Raw genomic sequence first — 23,832 nt, 5'->3', positions numbered from 1 at the left:
ATGAAAGTCGTTCAAAAGACTTCTATGAAGTCTTCCATTTATGTCATTTTTGAAATTAAAATTTTACAAAGTAAGACTTTCAGCGAAGTCTATTATAGAGTGGACTTCTTTGGAAGTCTTCCTTTGTAAATATGAGCTTACTTTTGTTTTTGAAAAAAAAATCAAAATACCCAACAAAAATTTTCGGTAAATCTTCTAGGATAAACATGTTAGTTTTGCAATTGACAGAATTTTGTTAGAAATTTGATTTTTTTCTAAAATACTTACATGGAAGTCTTCCACTAAAAAAATAAAACTTAAATATTACATTTAACTAGGCAATTGTAAGTCATCTCAGGTTACTTTTGTAATTAAAAAAAAATAAAATTTAAATATTTAATTTTAATTATATGATTTCCATGTAAGTCTTCCAGAAAATGACTTACATGGACTCTTCTGTGATAACCAAGGTTTGATCATAATTTCAGAATAATTTTTTTGAAGACTTCTGTGTAAGTCATCTCCCGAAAGACTTAAGAAATGTTTCATCTTAAGAAATGTTTTATCTTAGTAGCACAAACTGCTCTGCAGTGTAATAAAAACTTGTAAACTGCCTTAGAATGTAATTATTTCATCATGATATGATGTTAGAATCACTGGTTTCATCACATTAGTGGGCCTTTTGCAGCCCATTAGTCTTTTGTTGCTGACTCTTTTAAGACCTTTTTTGTTATCTTCGTCCTGTAAGTAGTTTAGGTGGCTTCGACTGAAAATCTTATTAGTTACAGAGTGTGCGAGTCTGCTTTCTGAGCACATTGCCGGTGAAATTCTTAAATTGCTTCAATTCTCTGTAAAATCCAAGCTTCCTTGCAACTACCAAGCCAAGAATCTCATTTTTCTTAGGTATCTACACATCTTCGATTACATATATACTTTAGGGTTTTTATGTTTTTTTTTGTATTGCTTGATTTATCATATAGTGTTGCTGATATTAATTTCTCCGTGTTGTTGTGTTAGAGATATGAATCGTTTATGTTTTTTATAGGGCTTAAAGACACATGGGTCTGAGTTTTAGGGTTTTGTCCTAAAAATGACTTTTTTACTTTTGGGTTTCCACCAGGTTTTTGTTGTGCTCATGTCTGAAACAGAGGTTCCAGTGAACTGTTACTGGAACGGTTGCATCAAGTATGGCACAGAAGGCGTTTACTATGAAGGTTCAACTCCCAAAAGGATCATAGTTAACCCAAAGATTGCACTAAACAGGCTGTTGGATGAGATGTATGTGCTTGCTGGAGTAGATATTGATAAGGAGAGATCTAAAGTTAAAATATTTGGTAGGTATCCTTCAGTTGTTGGAGGACAGTCGGCATTTCAGTATCTGCTTCTGCCTGTGGTGAACAACCAAAGTTTAGAGACAATGCTTGAGGTTCCGAGCAAACACCCTTGTATTAAACATGTGGAGTTGTATCTGGAAGTGATTGATCATCCTGGTAGATCCTCGAAAAGACAGAGAACTGATGTAGCTGTTAAGCTAGAGAGGGGTTGCAGTAACGGGTTGCCTGAAGATGGCGGTGACATGACAAACAAAAATTCAAGGTCAGAGGAGGCTGCGGAGGTGATCAACTTACAGGGGATAAAGATTCAGACCCGTGCAAGTCTGGTTTGTGGCTTGAAGACCACGACTTGCGAGTGGGACTGTGCTTTAGAGATGTTGATGAGCTGAAGAAGGCAGTAGACTGGTGTTCCATCAAAGGGATGCAAAAGTCTGTAGTGAGAGAGACTGGGACGGACAAGTTGATGTTTGAGTGCATCAGATGGAATTGCAAGTGGTCACTTGTGGCTGCTAAATTGGAAAAGCACAATCTTTTTGAGGTAATCAAGTATACTGGTCCACACACTTGTCGTCCCTTTGAGCCAGAAAATTTTGATTCAGAGTTCAAAACAGATGAGATTGAACCTGCGGTCAGGGTACATCCAACGCTCTCATTTGCAGAGTTGAGTGAGTGGTGGCAAAACAAAACTGGCTATAGGCTTGAAACTGAGGACGCGCGGGCTGCTAAAGAGGAAGCTGTTAAAAGAGTTTTTGGAGACTGGGAACAGAGTTTTGAAGATTTGCCCAAGTTAATCTCTGCCCTTCGTTCATCTAATGGACTGCTTGTGGATTGGAAGTATTATCTTTTTCCTAATCCTAAATTTGCATCCTTCTCTGGAGTGTTCTGGGCGTTTTCACAGTTCATCCAAGGGTTTCAACACTGTAGACCTTTGATCTTAGTGGACACCAAAGAGTTGAATGGTAAGTATCAGTTGAATATGATGATTGCCTCAGGGTTAGATGCAGCCAACATATTTTTCCCTATTGCCTTTGCGGTGACTAAAGAAGTGTCCTCAGATAGTTGGCGTTGGTTTCTCACTAATATAAGAGAGAAAGTTACACAAAGGAAAGGTCTTTGCCTCATCTCTAGTCCCCACCCGGACATACTCGCTGTCATTAATGAACCCGGGTCTCAATGGCAAGAACCCTGGGCTTATCACAGATTCTGTCTCAAACAGTTCTGGTCCCATTTTCCAGCTCACCAAGGTCTGATGGGTCGCTTGTGGCGAGCGGGAATGACAAGTCAGAGGGAAGAATTCGAGAAAATCATAGAGACCATTGAAAAAGATAACCCTGAAGCTCGGAGATGGTTAGACCAGACCCCACAGAGTCATTGGGCGCTGCCTCATGACGGTGGTCGGAGATACGGGATCATGGAGATATATACTGCAGCTTTGTTTTCAGAGTGTAGAGGCTTTGAGTTGGCTGATCATGTACTCACAGGTTCTCTTCTGCTTCTCTTTGATGAGCTGAGAAACAGTTTTAACGAATCTTCTCTTTTTAGCCGCTATTCTCTTAACTGCGGCGACGTGTACACCAAACCTGTCACGGATAAGCTAGAAAATTTCAGGAAAGCTTCTGTTGCTTACGTTGTAACGCCGTTAGAGAATGACGCGTTTTAGGTGGCAGCACCGTCAGAAAACGGTAAATGGATTGTTCAGCTGAGCGACTGCACCTGCACATGTGGGGGATTTCCAGAGGTTTAAGTTTCCATGTCTACACGCTCTAGCTGTCTGCAAGAAGCTGAAAATCAACCCTTTGCAGTATGTAGATGACTGTTACACTTGTGAACGGTATTACAAAACTTATACTGCTGCTTTTTCTCCTGTTCCAAAGTTATCAGCTTGGCCAGAAGATTCCGGAGTTCCGAGATTGTTTCCTCCAGTCATTCCAGCGCCGCCACTACCACCTCCACCTCCACTTTGCGAAGCATATAAGGCCCAACGCAAAACAACTCCTAAGACTGGTAACAAGAAGAGCTGAGAAAGGAAGCGAAGTGGGCATTTTGGTATGGTTAATGGTTTCATTTTTACTGTGTGGAAGCTGTGCCTGTAATGGAAACTGAAGGTGGGTTGATGTTTTTTGTATGTGAAAATTATTCCGGTTCGTTAACGAGAGCTTTTGGTAATAAACAAATATATAGTACGTGTATGTTAAGCTTAAGTTTTGCAAGAGGTTTAAAGCGGACAAACCCATCCAAAAAAAAACGAAAAGAAAATAATATAGAGTTGAAATGAAGATCTAGATTTACTGAAGCTGTAAAACCATCTAGTTTAAGTAAATGGGTAGGCACATCCTCCCGTAGTTTAGAGACTTGAGCTCCACGCATTCATCTTTGTATATAACATGGTGGAATTCTATTTGGAAGTTAAAAACAACTTTTGTGTTGATGTTATTGATTTTCCTCCTGCTTATTCGAAAGAGAACTCAGCAACCTTATGAAGCTAATGGTTATTATGCAGAGAGGGGGAAATGGGTTAGTGTTGGATTGAAGATGAAGCAAATGCTGACTTTGGATGTTGAGATAAGTTTGAAGACTAAAGAAACTTCAAGTGCAAGTAAAATGATTTAATCCTATTGTGTTTGAGAATTATAATATATTTAGGAGTTATCTAGATATGTTTATCTAATAGGGTTTGATGTCTTGCACATTTGCATTGTTTTAACCATTCATTCATAAGCATTTTCATCATATAGAATAGGATTTAGACATGTTTAGGTTGCATTTTGCATGCATAAGTCTCTATTAGGTACTGGAGTGCCAAATGAGGTTACTGGAGACATTTGGATGCATTTGGAGCTCAAAAGATGTGAAAAAGAGGATGATTGGACGAGAGGAGACTGGAGCGACCTGCAGAGGTCGCTGTGAGACCTCGCTCCAGCCGGAGCGATCTTGACAATCAAAGCTGGAGCGACCACTCCAAGTCGCTCGGCTTTACACGGCTCGAAAACGAAGAAAATGCCTCCGGAGCGACCCCTCGCAGCGACCACCCGAGATCGCTCCCGAAGCCCAGAGCGACCTCTCGGAGCGACTGGCCGAGGTCGCTCCGCGTTATCAGTGCACGATTTTTATTATTTTCAAGGATCTTTTTGCAATTTATTGTGCACGTTTTTGCACTGAAAAACCTAATGTTTAAGTATTCTTTGTAGCCACCATTGGCAGATTTTTATCCTTTATCTATTGAATACACAAAACTCTCTCAAGAAAAGTTCTCTTTTGGCTTTGATTGTTCTTGTGTTCTTGTGAGTTTCTCTTCTATTTCTCTATATGATTCATCTGAAATCCACCATGGGTTTAAGAGGAATCATGGAGATTAGTGAGTAATCACCTTTTGGATTCATGGGTTAGGGTGATTAAGGGTGATTAGGCTAGTTCTAGGATGTTTTAGGTATAGATCATACTTGTTCCTTGCATAGTAGAGTGATCTTAATGCATCATTTGAGTAGGCCACTCAAAGGGTGATCTCTAGGCACTTCTCACCCGACAGGTGTTTGATGAAATGCCTGAGTCAACTCCCCTAGGCTCTTAGTGTACTTTGCCAAAGATATTTGTTGTTAAAGATGCTAAGATAGCTAATAGACTTGTTAGTAATGATTGCTTGCATGTTATTCAACCAAAGACATTTGATGTTTGAGACATGTTAGCAAATGAGCATTCATCTAGACATAGAGCTTGCTTAGAATTGTGTCTAGGTTTAAGGTTAATAGTTTGATTGATTCATTTGTCGTCCTTAGTTCGAAACTTGATCACCCAAGGTCTGAAATCCCTATACCCATGAGTTCTCCTTTCCAATAGCTTAAAAGTATCATTTCTGTTACTTGCATTCTAGTTTTAGTTTAAAAACCATCCAATTCACTGATTGCACTTAAATTAGGTAAATACTTGCATTCTCTCTGCATTTGAATCCCTCAGAACTGGTTCGACAACTTACTTCCACTTTACTATCATTTGACTTAGGAGCCTCAAAACTCCTAACATCAAATTGGCGCCGTCGCCAAATTCTGAGTAAATTTGAACATTGAGATTTATTAGCTTGCTTGAGACTAAATCATTTTTTATTTTGCTGATTACTGATTCTCCTTCTTCAATTCCCTTTTGATCTGCAGGTGTATGAACTTGAGGAGCAGGGGTCCAACAAACCTAGTTCCAAGAGCAGCAGACATCCGAGCTTAGAGAGGGAGTATGCTAGAAAAAGGAGAGAAGAGGAGCAACAGGCTCACATACAGGATCCGAACATTGAAATGGCTGACCCACAAGCGAATGGCGATGGCAACGCCCCACCAGCTCGACCTATTGGTGCCTATGACCGCCCAACTAACCATGGCCACCTGTTAGGAATCAGAGCACTAGCTCTTGGCAGCAAACAACTTTGAGATCAAGTCAGGATTGCTGAACCAGATTGAGAACAACAAGTTTCATGGCCTGGCTGCAGAGAATCCATTCGACCACTTGGACAGTTTTGATAGATACTGTGGTCTCTCCAAAACCAATGGTGTATCAGAGGATGCTTTCAAGCTCAAGCTTTTCCCTTTTTCTTTGGGGGATAAGGCACGTCAGTGGGAGAAGTCTCTGCCAAGCAGCTCCATCACCACTTGGGATGACTGCAAGAAAGCTTTCCTAGAGAAATTCTTCTCTACTTCCAAGACAGCTGACTACATGAATGAGATATCCAGATTCAAGCAGAAGAACTTGGAAGGATTCAGTGAAGCATGGGAAATGTTCAATGGCTACCTAGCTCAATGCCCACACCATGGTTTCAACAAGGGAAGCTTGCTTAGCACATTCTAGAGAGGTGCCTTACCTGAGTACAGAGCAAGATTGGATACTGCAAGTAATGGGAACTTCTTGGACAGAACAGAAGAAGAGGCAGGGAAACTTGTTGAAAACATGGTCAAGAGTGATGCTGTCTACAGTGGGGATCATGACAGAGCTGATAGGTCAGCAGACAAGCAGACAAGAAAAAAGATAAAGGCTTTGCAGGATAAGATTGACATCCTCATTGCTGATAAAGCTTCTCAAGCTCAGATGAACTTTGTTGGTAACCCACAGCACGAGATACCATTTGCTGTCAATGAGGTTGAAGGTCTGGAAGGTCAGGAAGAGCTGTGTTTTATCAACAACAATGGTACTTGGTACAAGAAGGAGCCAAACTTTCAGTACAACAACTATCAGCAGAGACCTTATTCTAACAACCAGCAGAATGGATATCAGCCTAGGAACAACCAGCAAGGTGGCTATCAGCAAAAGCAAAACCCTCATCCTGGTTTTTCCAACCAAGGTCAGAACTCTTCTCAACAGCAGCCTGCTCCATCTAGCTCTACACCCCAAGAGAGCAGCACTGATGCACTTCTGAAAAAAATCTTGGAGTCACAGACTAGAAGTGAGAAGCATGTTAGTTATGAGCTGAAAAACCTTCACTCCAAGATTGATGGGAGCTACAATGAGCTCAACAACAAATTCTCCCACCTTGCTTCTTCTGTCAAGAATTTGGAGAATCAGTTTGCTTCCATGAGCTCCCACCAGAACCGCCAGCAAGGATCTCTACCTGGAAAGTCAGATCAAAACCCCAAGGAAGCAAAAGCTGTCACACTTAGGAGTGGTAAGCAGTTGACTCCTGTAACCCTCACCAAGGATGCTGAGAAACAAGGTGAGGAGGTGGCCATCAACCTAGATGATGAAGTGGTCATTGTTGATGAGAAGACAGATGCTGAGATCTTGGAGAAGATTGTGAAAGCCAAGGGTAAAGGAAAGGTTGGAGAAGAGAAGAAAACAACAAAAGATGGTGAATCTGCTGCTCCAGCAAGTGAGAGCTCTCCTGTCCCCCCTCCCTATGAACCAAAGCTTCCATTCCCTGGTAGATTCAAGAAGCAGCTGCTACAGAAGTACAAGGCTTTGTTTGAGAAGCAGATGAGTGAAGCTCAGGTTACAATGCCCATCATTGATGCTTTCATGCTGATTCCTCAATACAACAAACTCCTGAAAGATGTTGTAGCTGCTAAGAAGAAGGAGATGGAGGGCATGATGGTTCTGAGTCATGAGTGCAATGCCATCATTCAGAGGCTAGATGCTCCAGAGAAGCTAGAGGATCCAGGATGCTTCACACTCCCTTGTGCTCTTGGACCTATGGTATTTGAGAAATGTCTCTGCGATTTGGGAGCTAGTGTCAGCTTGATGCCTTTGTCTGTGGCAAAGAAGCTTGGCTTCACTCAATACAAGAAGTGTAGACTCTCTCTGGTGTTGGCTGATCATTCAGTGAAGTACCCTGTGGGCATCCTAGAGAACCTCTCTGTGAAGATTGGAAGGTATGAGATACCTACAGATTTTGTGGTGCTTGAAATGGGTGAGGAGGCTCAAGACCCATTGATTCTTGGAAGGCTATTCTTAGCTACAGCAGGAGCTATTGTGAATGTGAAGGAAGGGAAGATTGACCTCCATTTGGGCAAGGAGAACATCCTCCACTTTGACATCAAGGAGAAGATGAGGAACCCCACTGTATTTGGACAAGCCTTCACCATTGAAGAGATGAATCCTTCTCCTGCTGATTATCACTTTGATGAGCTACCACCTGAGGAAGATGGGGTGTCAACTCCACTTTCTGCACCTAGTCCAGCCTGATCCAAAGGAGGCAAAGTCAAGCTAGAGACTTAAAACAAGCTCACTTGGGAGGAAGTCCCATGAGTATCCTTGTATATATTGCATTAGTGTTTACATTTTCATCTTACTGCATAAAACAATGGGAAAATGAAGTTGTGTGCAGGTGTGGAGCAGAAAATCGGAAATCAGACCGAGGTCATGGAGCGAGGGAGAGAAGTCGCTCCAGCTGGGAGCGACTTGCCCACAGCGACCCCCAGAGGTCGCTCGTGTCCTCCGGAGCGGAACTGACCGTGGAGCGAGGTATCCGCAGCGACGTCATGAGGTCGCTCCAGCTGGGAGCGACCTGCCACAGCGACCCTTACACCTCGCTCCCGTCTCAGCTAACTGGAAACTTCCCTTCTCCCATCTTTTCTTTGTATTTCACATTTTCATTGGGTACCTCACTCACACATAGACTGTGTGATTTAAGTGTGGGGGAGGTACCAAGTATTTGATCATGTTTGTTTTCATGATTTTGAGTCTCATGCATTGCATATTACATTCTTATTTGCATAGAAAAGTCCAAAAAAATAAAAAAAAATTTGAAAAACACAAAAAGAATCATTTAGTTGCATCATTTGCATTTTTAGGATTGAGTCTAGAAGCATATAGGTTGCATTCATGCATTAGGGGGATTTCAACCTTGTAAAGAGCTCATGCTAAGTAATGAATTTGTTGACTTTTGTAATCATGACAAGTAGCTTGAGCACCCTTTGGAAAGCTTGTATACTTCGCGCCTTGAATGCTCCTCTTGAAACTCATTTGACTGTTGATACTCTCTCTTTGAAGCAAGCTCCTGTTTTAATGTCTCTTGCATATGGTCCCTTGTGTACTAAGTCATGGATATACACACTTGAGTTGTCCCATCTGTTTTACCAATCTTTTTGACAAACTCAAGTGGTACTCCACTCCAAAAACCCATACCTTTTTTTTAAACCATCATTATTTGTTGAGTGAGGCCTCTTTGGAAAGCTTTACATGTGCATAATGTTGAGAGTATTGGGAACGACAATGGTTAGTCTCCATTCTTGCTAGATTAGTCACTCTATTGTCTAGCTATAGGAAGGGGGTGAGTGTTGTGATTGTGATTTGGGAATATGAAAGGTTTGACTCTTTGTGCTTAAATGATTATTCTTTATGGGATAAGTGGAGAAATATCTAGCTCTTATTGTGAAAAGTCTTGGCCCCCAAAAATATAAAAAAAAAAAAGGGAATGAAAAAGGGAGCTAGCAAAGTTGTTAGGAGCTAAGATTTGTTTTAAAATTGTGAAAAATCCTTTATTGATTTCAAAAAGAAAGAGTCTGATGTGAAAAATGTTCTTGGGATCTTTTGGTGAGAGATGTGAGTTGGGTTTGACATTGAGGAATAATTGAATATCTTGTGTGTTTGGGAAAGGGTAGAACAATGGAGATTGAGCATTGTATGCATGAGTTGATCCCTTTCTTAGATATATTATGTGTAATGTCAAAGCTACTTTGTTTGAGAGTAAGCCACCTTAAAAGATCATTTTGAACCTCTGATTTCACTTGCATTAAAACCTTTGTCTTACCAAACCAAATGACTTGGACCAGTTGACCATTTGTGAGATGTCTATTGAGTTTGCTTCGTAAATGTTAGAGAGATGTGGATTTGTGGTTTGTAGATACATTATTAATGAGTGTAGAGATCAAAGGAGCTGAGATAGGCCTAGAGAAGTTAGAGATGGATAAAATCCTTGCTCTTGCTATTTGGTATGATTATGCAAGGTTGTTAGGTTGAGAACTAAGAAGAGTTTCTTTTGGTTATGAGTCCCCATTTTCAAACGTTTTCTCCTTGGTTCTTGAAAGTTTACTTGTGGACAAGTAAAGGACTAGTGTGGGGGAGTTGATGTCTTGCACATTTGCATTGTTTTAACCATTCATTCATAAGCATTTTCATCATATAGAATAGGATTTAGACATGTTTAGGTTGCATTTTGCATGCATAAGTCTCTATTAGGTACTGGAGTGCCAAGTGAGGTTACTGGAGACATTTGGATGCACTTGGAGCTCAAAAGATGTGAAAAAGAGGATGATTGGACGAGAGGAGACTGGAGCGACCTGCAGAGGTCGTTGTGAGACCTCGCTCCAGCCGGAGCGACCTTGACGATCAAAGCTGGAGCGACCACTCCAAGTCGCTCGGCTTTACACGGCTCGAAAACGAAGAAAATACCTCCGGAGCAACCCCTCGCAGCGACCACCCGAGGTCGCTCCCGAAGCCCAGAGCGACCTCTCGGAGCGACTGGCCGAGGTCGCTCCGCATTATCAGTGCATGATTTTTATTATTTTCAAGGACCTTTTTGCAATTTATTGTGCACGTTTTTGCACTGAAAAACCTAATGTTTAAGTATTCTTTGTAGCCACCATTGGCAGATTTTTATCTTTTATCTATTGAATACATAAAATTCTCTCAAGAAAAGTTCTCTTTTGGCTTTGATTGTTCTTGTGTTCTTGTGAGTTTCTCTTCTATTTCTCTATATGATTCATCTGAATATGGGTTTAAGAGGAATCATGGAGATTAGTGAGTAATCACCTTTTGGATTCATGGGTTAGGGTGATTAAGGGTGATTAGGCTAGTTCTAGGATGTTTTAGGTATATATCATACTTGTTCATTGCATAGTAGAGTGATCTTAATGCATCATTTGAGTAGGCCACTCAAATGGTGATCTCTAGGCATTTCTCACCCGACAGGTGTTTGATGAAATGCCTGAGTCAACTCCCCTAGGCTCTTAGTGTACTTTGCCAAAGATATTTGTTGTTAAAGATGCTAAGATAGCTAATAGACTTGTTAGTAATGATTGCTTGCATGTTATTCAACCAAAGACATTTGATGTTTGAGACATGTTAGCAAATGAGCATTCATCAAGACATAGAGCTTGCTTAGAATTGTGTCTAGGTTTAAGGTTAATAGTTTGATTGATTCATTTGTCGTCCTTAGTTCGAAACTTGATCACCCAATGTCTGAAATCCCTATACCCATGAGTTCTCTTTTCCAATAGCTTAAAAGTATCATTTCTGTTACTTGCATTCTAGTTTTAGTTTAAAAACCATCCAATTCACTGATTGCACTTAGATTAGGCAAATACTTGCATTCTCTCTGCATTTGAATCCCTCAGAACTGGTTCGACAACTTACTTCCACTTTACTATCATTTGACTTAGGAGCCTCAAAACTCCTAACATTAGGGTTAGGAGTTTATAATCTCTATATACGAATATGTCAAAGTGTGACATAGATTAAGTTATTAGAGATTGAGAGTTTTGAGTGCTTTAGTTTTTGACTTAGTTTTCTAAAGCTTAATAAAGAATAGTAAGTTTTTTTTATAATCAAGTTACTTTCAATTGTTGATAACAATATCTGGTATCAGAGCAAGAGAAGAGATGAGCAGCAAGATAATAGCAGTGTCTACAAAACCGAGAGAAGGAGGAGGATCTTCTATCCAATGTCTGATGCTCAATTCTACAAATTACACCGTATGGGCAATGAGAATGAAGGTTGCCTTGAAAGTACATAAATTCTGGGAAGCTTTGAACGAAGAAACTCTTGAAGGCGACAAGAATAACATGGCTATAGCCCTTTTATTTCAGCCCATACCGGAAGTACTTGTTCTACAAGTTTGTGAACTAACAACAGTAAAGAAAGTATGGAAGCTAGGCACGTGGGTCAGAACGAGTCAGGGAAGCAAGGCTACAGACATTGATGAATGAGTTTGAGAGATTAAAGATGAAGGATGCAGAGAAGATCGATGACTTTAGTGGCAAGTTAGCAGAGATAGCTTCCAAATCTGCGGCCCTAGGTGTAAGTATAGAAGAATCGAAGCTAGTAAAGAAGTTCTTAACAAGCCTTCCACGAAGAAAATACATACACATCGTCGCTTCTCTCGAGCAAGTGTTAGATCTCAATAAAACCAGATTTGAAGACATCACAGGCAGGTTGAAAGCATACGAAGAGTGGGTTTTCGAGGAAGAAGAGCCACAAGAAGATCCAACGAAGATGATGTATACAAACACTGAAGCACAACCAAATCAATATAACGAGACTATAATAGAGATTATAGAGGCAGAGGAGGACGATCATACTACAAAGGGCGAGGCAGAGGACGCTATAATGGAGTTAGAGATGTGTTACGAGTTACATGTTACATGTGTGACAAAGTAGGACACTACGTCACTGATTGTCCTGACTGGATCCTCAAACTACAAGAAGCTCAGGAGAATGATAACATCGAGACTCAAGATGCTGATGAGTTAATGATGCATGAGATCGTCTATCTAAACGAAAAGAACTGCAGACCTGATAAGTATGAGACAAACACTAATGCAGACGATATATGGTATTTGGATAACAGAGCTAGCAACCACATGACTAGAGATAGAAGGTACTTCTCGCAAATTGATACAGCGATCACCGGGAAGGTGAGACTTGGAAATGATTCTCGAATAGATATCAAAGGAAAGAGAACCATATCTTTTGTTGACATGAATGGAGAATCAAAAAAGATGATGGATGTGTACTTCACCTCAACTTAAAAGCAACACTATAAGCCTTGGACAGGCAACCGAGTCGGGTATTGATATTAGAATGAAAAGAGAGTACTTAACTATGCATGATCAACACGGCAAGCTTCTGGTCAAGACAAATAGGTCGAAAAATAGACTGTACAAAGTAAGAATGGGAATCAAAGATGCAGCACAGCAATACCTAAACGAGATCAGCAAATCAAATAGGTGGCATGCAAGATTGGGACACATCAACAACATCACGATGAAAGCAATGACGCAAAATTAAATTTCACTCTTTAGCTAGGACGACAAGATCTTTCCACACAGAATTTTATTTTATTGGTTACTTTATTCCGGTCTACTTATCAAAACACTTCAAATTTGAGTAATAGATAGCTTTTTGTTTGTTTTAAAAAAAAGTTTTCAGATTTATTCTGTTTTCTTTTTCTTGTCCAATATTATTTTACTTTCTTTTGTTAAATACGAAGTTCCAAATCAATGACTCTATTTTCTTTTGGTTTACGTAACAGAGCAAGTTTGATTATACTTGTGTAATCTAAGTTCTCTCGTGAACTTTCTGGATGAAAATAAGTTCTAACAATTTCGATCAACTTTTTGGGATTTTATATGGGATATATTGGAATGTGTATATGCTAATTTGGTAGGTTAAACTCACCACGATCAGTTAAGATTTATGCTACTCACAACAGATCATTCATATTTGATTCCTTGCTTGCAAATGAAACAAAGAGCAGTAACGTCAACTGAAGATAACTGCAAAGGTTGACAATTCTCAAAATTCAAGAAGAAAAATGCGGAATTCGAAAGCATATAGACGAGGAAGATTACTTAGTTTTTTGGGTCAATATTTGTCTTGGACTGCGTGAGATATATTAATCTCTTTTTTTCCGCCACATACATAAGAGTTTGTAGCAGTTTAAGGATTGATCTAAGATTTAATCTTGGTATTTTCCACTTCCATATTTAATTCTTAGCTTGCAAATGAAGTTACGAATCACAAGTAACGTCAAATGAATGTCATTTAAACGTTGAAATTGTCGATAAATTAAGGTTTTGGGGGAAGAAACTGCATTTAAAATATTTGAAAAGATACCACAGTAATTCGCAAGCATGCATACGTAGTCGGTAGGCCCGCCTCTGCGTAGCCAGCTTTACGTAAAGACGAAAAACATAGAAAACATATTGTTTGTTCGAATTGGGATATTGCTGTGTCCTTAAGGAATATGTTGTAAAGATACATGAGAATATCAATAGTACAAGATAAATCTCAATGAATGGAAGATATTTAAGAAGTTTAGTCAATTTCTGAGTTTGCGTATATGTGTAACAAGTACATTTTTATTCTAACAAAAGTTTTTCAAGCTGTATAATTCTGGTAGTGGAAAAAACGCAAATAATGGAAGACTAGTTGAAATAATTTCTTTTATTTTCGCCGCATAGTATTGTAGCAGCTTGAAGGGCAAAGTAAGTAAGAATGAGATCGGCACCAGCTCGGCGTAAGCAGATCAATGATTCCATCATAACTTTTTCCTCATCTATCATCTTTAGAAGTCCTGCGGCTTTTATCATTGAGTACTCACCAGAAACCTGGCAAGCTCCAATGGGTAACAGAGTTTGATCCTTCAACAAACGTATGATATCGAGAGAAGGAAGCGCTGGCTTCACCATTAGGATGTCTGCTCCTTCAGCTTCGTCTTCTCGTGCTTCTAACAATGCCTCTCTTGAATTTGCTGGGTTTAGCTGATAACTGGTTACTCAAAGTTAACAACCATTACGAATCAATTAGTAGGGCAAGCAAACCAAAGTACTGTAACATAATAAATACACACACAAGACGAAATTATCCATTTAGGTTGGTACTGGTTTCAACCGCCCTTAATTTGAGTAAACTGATTTACATGTAAAAATAATAATTTATAACATTTTCAGATTCTTAAACACAAATCGTTTTGGCGAAAACACAAATCTTGTTATGTTTTTTCATTGAAACATTTTGGCAAAGTGTAAACGAAAATACTAAACGCAAACAAAGTTTACATTTGGTGTGAGTTTTTATGATTATTAATATTTTAAAATAATATTTGACCAAAAAAAATATTTTTAAATAATAAATATTTTGGTTTCAATAGGAAATAGATACTAATTACATGTTAAGGCAAACCCTTTTTCAAAAAAGAAAAAATGTCAAGGCAAACATCAATATAGTGGTTTTACGTTTTCTTGTCCAATTGCACTTTGCGGAAACGGCCATACAATGAACTAGTATACCTGTTGGTAGAGTCACTACAATTAATTAGGTTGGAATTAATAAAGAAAACAAAGTAAGATGAAATTTTAACTAGTATTTTACTTGACAGAGTAAGACATGATGGAAACATGGTGAAACCCCTTAGCATCCAGAGCTGCACGAACCGCACCAACACGACCATCTAACATCTCACTGGTACAAACAACATCTGCTCCAGCTCGAGCCTGAGAAACTGCTTGTTTGCGCAGTTGGTGAATTGTTTCATCGTTCATTATCACACCTGTAAGACCCATAAATGTTTCGGAAATTTTTTAACATTTGCACCAAAAAAAAATGTTTCGGAAATTACACTACGGAAAATATCTTGTTTTATTTAAAATATAAAAATACATAAAACATTAATTACCATCTTCTCTTATGATCCCACCATGGCCACTAGAAGAGTACTCGTCAAAATTGACATCAGTGTAAATAACCTTTTGAAATTAGAAGAAAAAAGATCAAAATCATGTTAGGACCACTTCCTCTACCTAGTGAGCTAAGAGGACATAACTACATGTATCTTACGAGATCAGGGAATCTATCTTTGAGAAGACGAACTGTTTGTTGCACCAGACCATTGTCGTTGAAAGCCTCTTCTCCTGTTGGAGACTATTATAGAGGTTAATTTATTATTAAATGTATGGGAACTTCAGGCGGGTTGATTATAAAGAAGAAGAAAGTGTTGAAACCTTTAACGTATCAGGAACTTTAGGATACAACATTATGCTATTCACACCAACATCTCTTGCCCTTGCAACCTATATTCCTCCCAAAATACACACAGGAAGGGTTGTTAGAAAAATCGTGATCAAAATGATATGCAAGTAAAATGAGAAGACATCAGTTGTACAGTCTAATTTTTTGAAAAGACACAATACTCACTTCTTCCATGAGGCCGTGTCTCCAGCCAAGCATGTAACGTCCGGGCATTGTTTTTATCGGAATGTCTACCTCACCTGCGAGACTCCAATGTATATAGTCACGTAAAACAAAAGGAGAGATGTTAATGCACAAAAACTATTAATGTTTTCTTTTTGTAACCGTATTAGTTCTCAACGAAAACTCAAACTCACCTTGATGAATGAAGACCGGGTATATGAAATTATCAGGAGAGATATTAGTTTCTTGAAAGGCAGCTCTCTGAGTAGGGGACTTGCGGTTACGACGTGCGCGTCGGCTTAGGTGCTAAACAACAGTTAAACTCGCATTAAATTGTGAAGAACAAAACAAATTTAAAGCCAAAAGGAGAACGTGTTTTTCTTTTTGCTTGTTAGTGTAATCTAAGGTATTATAGGGCGAGGCATTTCTTCGGACCAAAAAAATCATTGCTAAATTGGATATTTCAGTCCACTCTCCGTTTTGACAATGTTTGGACTGGGAAATGAAAGTCACTTTTATTCGGATTGTCAACTAATACGCCCCTTCAGCTACAACATTGTTAGAGAAAAATGTTTACGTACAAGATGCTGATGAATCTCAGGCTCCGCTGGTTTACTCTTTACCAGAACCTCCTCGTGGGCAATTACCGGCCATGTCATGGAGGAGGAGTCGATCCTTTGCAGTTGACAAGAAACTTCTGTTCGTCGGAAAGGATTGATTCTCACGTTAGACGATGCTGCTTTCAGGCCCAAGTAGCTCTTATGTTCAAACCCTTTCATCGTCGGAATTTTGCCAGGAGATCTAAACATAGACGACGTCATGTATATATGCTGAAAAATGTGAAAAAACAAACTCTTATATGAAGCAAGATGTAATACTCAGGGAGTAATATGTCTGATTTATAGTCCTTTTTGCTTTGCTCTGCGAGTGAAATCTTTGAAGGTTATATTATTCTTTATTTTAGGTCGCTAATATCAATGATTACACGTAACATGACAAAAGTAAAAATATCCTATTCAAAGTTCATTGTGAATTTGACTTATATGCATATCTTATCGTAATCTACGATATATTTTTGTGTCGACAGATCTTGTAGTTGACAAAATTTTATATGAACTTCGATATTAGTATTTTTAATCCAAGCCTTATGACATAAATAATAAATAATAATAAAACACTAAGTACAAATTAATATTAATCGTGTTAACCCAGATTAGTCGTTTTTTTATCCAAGCATTAGAGAGAGGAGTGGTCATATTTTCCTATGTGATGTACCTATCCACATGTGTTGTACCTATTCATATGTAATGTACCTACCCACATGTGATGTACCTATTCGCATATATACCCAACCAACAGTTGACCAAAAAAAAAAATACCCAACCAACAGTGTTTACTGTTTTGTTAATTACTGGATTACTAGGTATTTTTCCGTACTTATAAATATTTTTTTGCATTTTGAATTTTTAAAATATAAAATCAAATCAGTTTTGTTAATTGCATTTAGTTCAATTTATTATAATTTGTGAATATATTTTGGTACTTTTTATAATTAGTTATATGTTGTTTTAGAAAAATAAAGTGGTATCTCTTTGAATCTCGGTCGAAATGTCTTTTGTTTCATCTCAATCGGAGTTTTTGTTATTTTCTCGTAAAATTTCAAATCAAACGTCAAGGCGACACTGGCTAACTTAACACCATCATACCCTCAACTTAGTAAATTAATGTTTATCAGTTCATAAGACCAACGACACAGAAAAAATAACTCATTGCACTTAGAAACCTTAGACATTATTTTCGACATGCTTTATTTCTACCACTTGCACTCGACGAACTCGCAAAGGCAGTTCGATCTTTTGTTCAAACTATTTTCAAATTGAACTATATTCGGCTTGATCTTTAGAAGGGGTATGTAGGCAGCCATTCGTAAGGTCCAATCCAAAATCATTGAAGCCTTTTTCATCTTTTTCGTCTTTTTCTAAGCGAACTGCGGTTCACATAGGTCTTTCACGACATAGGTGGTTATGCTAGCTAACATAGTTAGGTTTTATTGCTCATGTTATTTGATTTCCTTCGTCGTAATCTCGTTTCCAGACAAACTTCCTGTATGTTTTTGTCTATGAAACGCTCATACGCATATTCGAAATATGATCCATTTTTCTTAAATTTTTAATATTTTTTTGTATTTTCCACGTTTATTTGATCACTTGTCGGTGGTCCTTGAAGAGAATCCGGATCCTCAGAAAAAAATTGAGAACCTCTATTTGGCAGTGTGAATTTTGGTTCATACAGTTTGGCATTAGAAGGAGGAGGGCGGATTACTCTAATTTACAGCCGCAAAATGCTTGATCGAAATAATGTCTAGAAATATGAAAGATAAACTCACAGCTCGTTAGGGATGGCAATCAAGGACCTGGACCGCGGGTCTGGCCCGTAAAGGCTTGCTGCGGGGCGGGATTGGGCCTCCATTTGATAGGCCCGCAAAATTGCGGGCCTTGTGGGACGGGCTCAAAGCGGGACGGGTTCAAAGCGGGATGGGCTCAAAATGGGACGGGTCGAAAGCGGGATGGGTTAAACCGCGGGATTTTGCGGCAATCCTAAGTCTCCATTTATGCTTTCACATGAGAGAAAGAGAGAGAGAGAGAGAGAGAGTGAGAGAGAAAGATAGAGAGAGAGAGAGATTAGACACTATGGAACTCCATTGATGGTGGTTTCAGTGTCAATGATGCTTCCGGTCTCCCAAGAGCCTCTAATCTGCACTGGTAGAGCTTCTTCAAACCATCATAAATGATAATAAATACATTTGTTTTGTATAAGCTTAATGTATTGATCTTGTAAGAGTATACTCGATCATGTGCAAGATGAAAATCAATTCATGTCTATGTTTGTTTGTGCATGTATAAATAAGCAATGTAATATTCGATGTCCCGCGGGACGGCCCGCGAAGGCCTGCATATTTCGCGGTACGGGATTGGGCAGCTAGTTTGAGGACCGCATCCCGCACGGGACAGGCCCGCCGTATACCACCAGAAGTCGAACCCGCAGCGGTTCGGGACGGGACCGGACGAGAGAACCTAATTGCCATCTCTACAGCTCGTGTTGAAAACATCAACAACGCTGGTAACACAGTACAACAGCGACCGCTCTTATGGCCAACGCTAAGCCAAGTGCCACAGCGCTTCACGAAATCGAAAACCTAATCGCGATTTTTTTGCCCCCAAAAAGGACACCAAAATGAGTTGTGATTTCTTTGTCTAAACATAAATGGCAACAATAAAATCTATCAAACTTTGTAAGATTCGTCTCTTCATTTAGTTGGAGAAATCTCGACGTATAGGATGTTCACTAATTTTTTTTTAACGAAATCTTCGAAAAATAAAACTTCCATTTCCCAAAATTGCGGAAAATTCTAGATTACTAGCGGAAAAGAAGCACAACAAACCTGGTTACCAATAACACCTCACTGTTGTACTTCTTCAGAATAACTTTCGGAGAAACGAAATTGATTTCTGCAGAATCACCTAAAAACTAAAACGGCTGACAGAGAGTAGACATAGGAAAATTGGAAACCGTATCCATTACTGCTAAAATATTTTCTGAAACATAATATATCGGAAAAAATTAAGCATTGCTTATTTAGCAACATATGCTGTGAATTCACAGTATTTTCTACTAAGCTTACTTCGAAAAAATTATATATATCCAAAACTCTCCTGGATCAATCCTACGAAAACAAGAAAATTTCCAGTTAAGTTTGCTCATGATAATAAAGCTCTTGCAGCTTCAATTTTTGATAAAAAAACTCGGAAACTAAGTCCGAAAATAGCAGCAAAATGTGAGTTTTCCAAACACAATTCTTGTGCAGCCGAAATAACTTTCATAAACTTAAGCTCGACAACATTTCATAAAACGACTTTCGCAAAATTAAATTTGGAATTATTTTTTGAAATATTTTTTTTGTAAAATTAAACTTGATAACATTTTATGAAACAAAATTTATATAATTAAACATGATAGTATTTTACAATTAAACAAACGCTTTTTTCAAAAAAAAAATTCGACAACCTTTTAAGCCTTTAAGATCGTATGAAACAATCAACCAAAAGAAAAAATGAGCTAGGAGAGAACCAGTTCGCTCAAAAAAAAAACATACACCATAATTTAAAAGAGAAAAGAAAAATCGAATTTCAAATAACCACAAAGCAATTGAAGTTACCCTTATGGAAATGTAAGTGCTTTCTTTATTCGCGAGATATCTCGGTGAGTCGACTGCAAACCCTAATCCGACGAACTCTCCATCGCCGCCTCATCCTAATCGCTGGTTAGATTCTTCTCCCGCTCTATTCATCCTTTCTCGTACTGGATCGAACATTGTATCTCTCTCGTTTTTTCTTTCTCTTTCTAATGATTTTTGAGAGCTCAAGTTTCGAGGTTCTTCGATCCTTAGTGTTAAATCTACTCCTATGGCTCACTCGTTGACGTCGATGCATATATAAAATTGTTTTTACTCGTTTACACGCTTTCAAGTTTCGTATCGATCTCTCCGTCTTGAATGTCTATATAGCTCTTCTAGATGAGGCGTCAGTCTATATCAGTCTCTCTATGTATATTGCTTGGTATGATCAAACAGTTGTGAACTTTTGTGTGTGTTATCGTCTACAGATTCGTGAATTTTGATGAAATTGGATTAAAAGGATGGCAGCTGGATATTCAACGAAAGGAGGAGCTCCTACGAATGGATCAGTCTACGTGTCGAATCTCCCATTAGGAACCGATGAGAATATGTTAGCTGAGTATTTTGGAACCATTGGGTTACTAAAGGTATGGTATTATTAGCCTGCCAGGTACTCACTCATTGGTTTGCTTCTGTTTTTTTTTTTTTTATCCACAACATGTCAGAGATTCTTACTCTTTGGTTTTGTAGAGAGATAAGCGGACTGGTACTCCCAAGGTGTGGCTGTACCGAGACAAAGAGACTGATGAGCCGAAAGGAGATGCTACTGTTACCTATGAGGACCCGCATGCTGCTTTGGCTGCTGTTGACTGGTTCAACAACAAAGACTTCCATGGAAGCCTTATTGGAGTCTTTATGGCTGAGTCCAAGAGCAAAAGTGGAGGAGGAGGAGGAGATTATCCGAGTGAGGGTTTTGGATTCGATGGAGGTGCTATTGCTAGTAGTAAGGAAACTAATGGAGGTGGGAGAGGTCAGGGTGATACTTCTGCCAAGCCGTGGCAGCAAGATGGTGACTGGATGTGCCCAAATACCAGGTCTGTGATGATGTCATATATCGGTGAGGAGCTTCGTCTAGCTCTTTGTTTCTTTTGTTAAGCTCTTTATTTCCTAGTGTTTTTAGCCCTCGTTCTTCTATTGGCAGTTGTACAAACGTGAATTTTGCGTTCCGTGGGGTTTGTAACCGCTGTGGAACTGCTAGACCAGCTGGAGCTTCTGGTGGCAGCATGGGTGGTGGGGGCCGTGGAAGGGGTCGAGGTGGAGGTGCTGATGGTGGGCCACCGGGGAAGGGTGCTTCTACTGGTCTTTTTGGTCCTAATGATTGGTCTTGTCCAATGTAAGCAATCTGATTATGTCTGAAATAAATAGTTGGTTCACTTTGAGCGTTTAACACTTGATTAAAATCCATGGCAATAGATAGTTTGTATTTCATTGCAAAAGAGGACATTCCATTGGCATATGGTGCTACCAGATATAAAATTAATTAGTTGGATGTATGTATGGAAATAAATAATATTAGTTTGTATCCCCATGTTTTTGATGCTCTTCTTTTGAATGTTGATTGTAGTGTCGAAAATTGTCTGCAGATGGTTGTCATACTGAAAAAGCTGATTGTTAGACATGGGTGGGCTGTTTTTTGAGTCTAGTAACTTGAATTTTAGATTCTTTTGAGGAAGTTATTCGTGAAGAGTCTGCATTCAATTTTTTTGTGTCAAATACAAAGTAAGACTTTAGGTTAAATAGAAGTTTATGCTATTTTTCTACTAGTTTAGCTAATAGACTGTTTTCATTGGGTTCTTATGCATAATGCGTACTTGTGCTGTGGGTATATATGATGCTTTGGTTCCGGTCTTTAGTGGCATAGAATTTGGTTTTCAAAGCTAGAGCAATCCGTTCCTTTTGTTCTAATATTTTAATTATCAGGTGCGGCAATGTCAACTGGGCTAAGCGTTTAAAGTGTAATGTCTGCAACACCAATAAACCTGGTCAGAATGAAGGTGGTGTGAGGTATGACTCAATGTCAATGACAAGCTTGCCTTTGTATTGTTCTTTTGTAGTATTCAGGTTGAGGATTGGTATTATAGATACTTTTGCGGGGAATTTAGGATACACATATAAGATTATTGTTCGATAATAGTATAGTCTTCTTGTCAGCTTATTCATCTTTAGACATGGCCTCGAAGATAACTCGAAAAGGGGACACAAGATTCTCTTCTGAAATTTGACCGAGTGCTATCTTTGTTAATTTGTTCAGTATGAGAAAGCTCCTGCTACATCAAAATGTGGTTGCTCATTTGAAATGTTTTATGGTTGCCAAATTAGTGTTGCATTAAGAAACGTTGTGTTTTCAGCTTGGTTGGCTGTTGTTCTCTTGAGAGACCTCAGACCCGTGCTTATTCATTTGTTTTCTCTATATAGGGGAGGTCGTGGTGGTGGCTACAAGGAGTTGGATGAACAAGAATTAGAAGAAACGAAGAGACGTAGGCGTGAGGCTGAAGAAGTAAAATATGCTTTTACTTAAGAGTTCTTTGTCACTACTTCTGTTGCATTGAGTTCTCAGCTTTTGTTAATAGCATTTAACTTATGATGTCATAAAAAATTCAGGATGATGGTGAAATGTATGATGAGTTTGGCAATCTGAAGAAGAAGTACCGTGTTAAAACAAACCAGGCTGACGCCAGACCTGCTGTTGCTGCTGGTCGTGCTGGGTGGGAAGTCGAGGAATTAGGTAATTTCTTTTCAACTTCAACTCATAGAACTACTCTATGCAAGCAATCTGCCACAACATTGTTTAGTAAAGACTAAAGATAGTCCTCAAAGAATTTTCCTGGTAGTCATCTAGAGAACACTCTAGTAAAATAAATATATTTGAAAGGATTTACTTGAAATCGCACATTAAACTTGCTGCGATATACCTAGCCCAATCCTTGAGGGACTCTCCAGTGAATCCTTGAAGAGCTCTCTTCTCTTAACTGAATATATATAAAAAAGAAGACAACAAAGATGAAAAAGTTATGCTAAGGTCTTAAACTTAGTGATGTAGTTCTCCCAAGATGTTTGTTTGCCGCTTTTCACAAAAAAAAACCATGATCCAATGTGTTTATTCGGTGTTGACAATTTGTATCTATCTGTGGCAGGTGTTGAAAGAGATGGAAGAGAGGGGAGCAGGGACAGGCAAAGAGACCGTAGAGATAAGCATAGAGATCATCATAACTACGATAAGGATAGACGGAGAAGCAGAAGCAGAAGTCGAGAGAGGGAAAGAGGAGGCAAGGATCGTGACTATGACTATGACCATGATCGGAACAGAGACCGAGACAGAGACTACAGTCGTGGAAGCAGGTACCGTAATTGAGAGATATTGCTCACAAGTGTTAGGTTTCATTAGTCTATCATATTTTCCAATGTTTCTATCGACTTAATCTACATTTCAGTTCTCTGCCTTTTTCTCTTCTTCTTTTGATTGTGTGATGTAAAACACTGTTGGTGCTTCCAGTGGTCGGATTATGGTATTGACATGACATCATTTTAAGAAAGGATAAGCAATGCTTACTTTACTAAAACATCTATATCATATACTATTTTACCAGAAGAAAATAGTACAAGGGATGTTATTTTCAAAATTAGCCGCATGTTATTTAATTGTACGTTTCTCAATTACAATTAAACTTTCATGCATAATTCAAAAAGATGAGTTCAGGATAATCTACAAACCAAGAAACATGTGCAAAAGCTCGTCGCATACCGTGAAAGAGTATGAGTAAGCAAAGAACAACTGAACCTTTGATTCATTCGGTTCTTACACAAAAATTTAAAGATGACAGACTACGAACTATTGTTTGGTCTCCCTGGCCCTGACCATTGTTTTTCTGTTCGGTTGGAGTTTAGTTCTTTGGTTTTAAAGGT

At 38.9% G+C, this 23,832-nt stretch overlaps 3 protein-coding genes, 1 non-coding gene and 1 pseudogene across 5 annotated transcripts; 3 read left to right on the top strand and 2 right to left on the bottom strand.

Moving 5' to 3' along the window:
* Positions 1 to 735: 735 nt before the first annotated feature.
* Positions 736 to 3,489, top strand: LOC108839245 (uncharacterized; annotated as a pseudogene).
* Positions 3,490 to 6,001: 2,512 nt separating this feature from the next.
* On the bottom strand, positions 6,002 to 6,109 carry LOC130497942 (small nucleolar RNA R71). The gene has a single exon (XR_008936984.1). It is a non-coding gene; the product is annotated as a small nucleolar RNA R71 (small nucleolar RNA).
* A 5,617-nt stretch (positions 6,110 to 11,726) lies between these two features.
* Positions 11,727 to 12,532, top strand: LOC108848836 (uncharacterized). The gene is made up of 2 exons (XM_018622289.2): positions 11,727 to 12,090; positions 12,162 to 12,532. Exons 1-2 carry the CDS (start codon positions 11,727 to 11,729, stop codon positions 12,530 to 12,532), a joined length of 735 nt encoding a protein of 244 aa, XP_018477791.2.
* A 1,297-nt stretch (positions 12,533 to 13,829) lies between these two features.
* Positions 13,830 to 16,555, bottom strand: LOC108858074 (probable delta-aminolevulinic acid dehydratase 2, chloroplastic). The gene is made up of 9 exons (XM_018632058.2): positions 16,277 to 16,555; positions 15,890 to 16,001; positions 15,699 to 15,772; positions 15,506 to 15,574; positions 15,342 to 15,425; positions 15,181 to 15,250; positions 14,877 to 15,054; positions 14,741 to 14,794; positions 13,830 to 14,273 (listed from the first exon to the last, which is right to left on the bottom strand). Exons 1-9 carry the CDS (start codon positions 16,514 to 16,516, stop codon positions 13,931 to 13,933), a joined length of 1,224 nt encoding a protein of 407 aa, XP_018487560.1. The 5' UTR covers positions 16,517 to 16,555; the 3' UTR covers positions 13,830 to 13,930.
* Positions 16,556 to 19,803: 3,248 nt separating this feature from the next.
* Positions 19,804 to 23,489, top strand: LOC108838382 (transcription initiation factor TFIID subunit 15). Of its 2 annotated transcripts, XM_018611357.2 has the most exons (8): positions 19,804 to 20,016; positions 20,358 to 20,516; positions 20,620 to 20,963; positions 21,071 to 21,262; positions 21,850 to 21,933; positions 22,345 to 22,426; positions 22,531 to 22,654; positions 23,064 to 23,489. In XM_018611357.2, exons 2-8 carry the CDS (start codon positions 20,391 to 20,393, stop codon positions 23,279 to 23,281), a joined length of 1,170 nt encoding a protein of 389 aa, XP_018466859.1. In that variant the 5' UTR covers positions 19,804 to 20,016; positions 20,358 to 20,390; the 3' UTR covers positions 23,282 to 23,489. The 2 variants fall into 2 exon arrangements, with proteins under 2 accessions (XP_018466859.1, XP_018466918.1); XM_018611416.2 differs by lacking the exon at positions 19,804 to 20,016 and having other exon boundaries at positions 20,399 to 20,539.
* The last annotated feature ends 343 nt before the right edge of the window (positions 23,490 to 23,832 follow it).

Source organism: Raphanus sativus, chromosome 1, assembly GCF_000801105.2.
Source record: "Raphanus sativus cultivar WK10039 chromosome 1, ASM80110v3, whole genome shotgun sequence".
NCBI classification, from domain to species: Eukaryota; Viridiplantae; Streptophyta; class Magnoliopsida; order Brassicales; family Brassicaceae; genus Raphanus; species Raphanus sativus.
The sequence above is the reverse complement of the archived record's forward strand: the minus strand, read 5'-3'. Positions and strand labels throughout refer to the sequence as shown.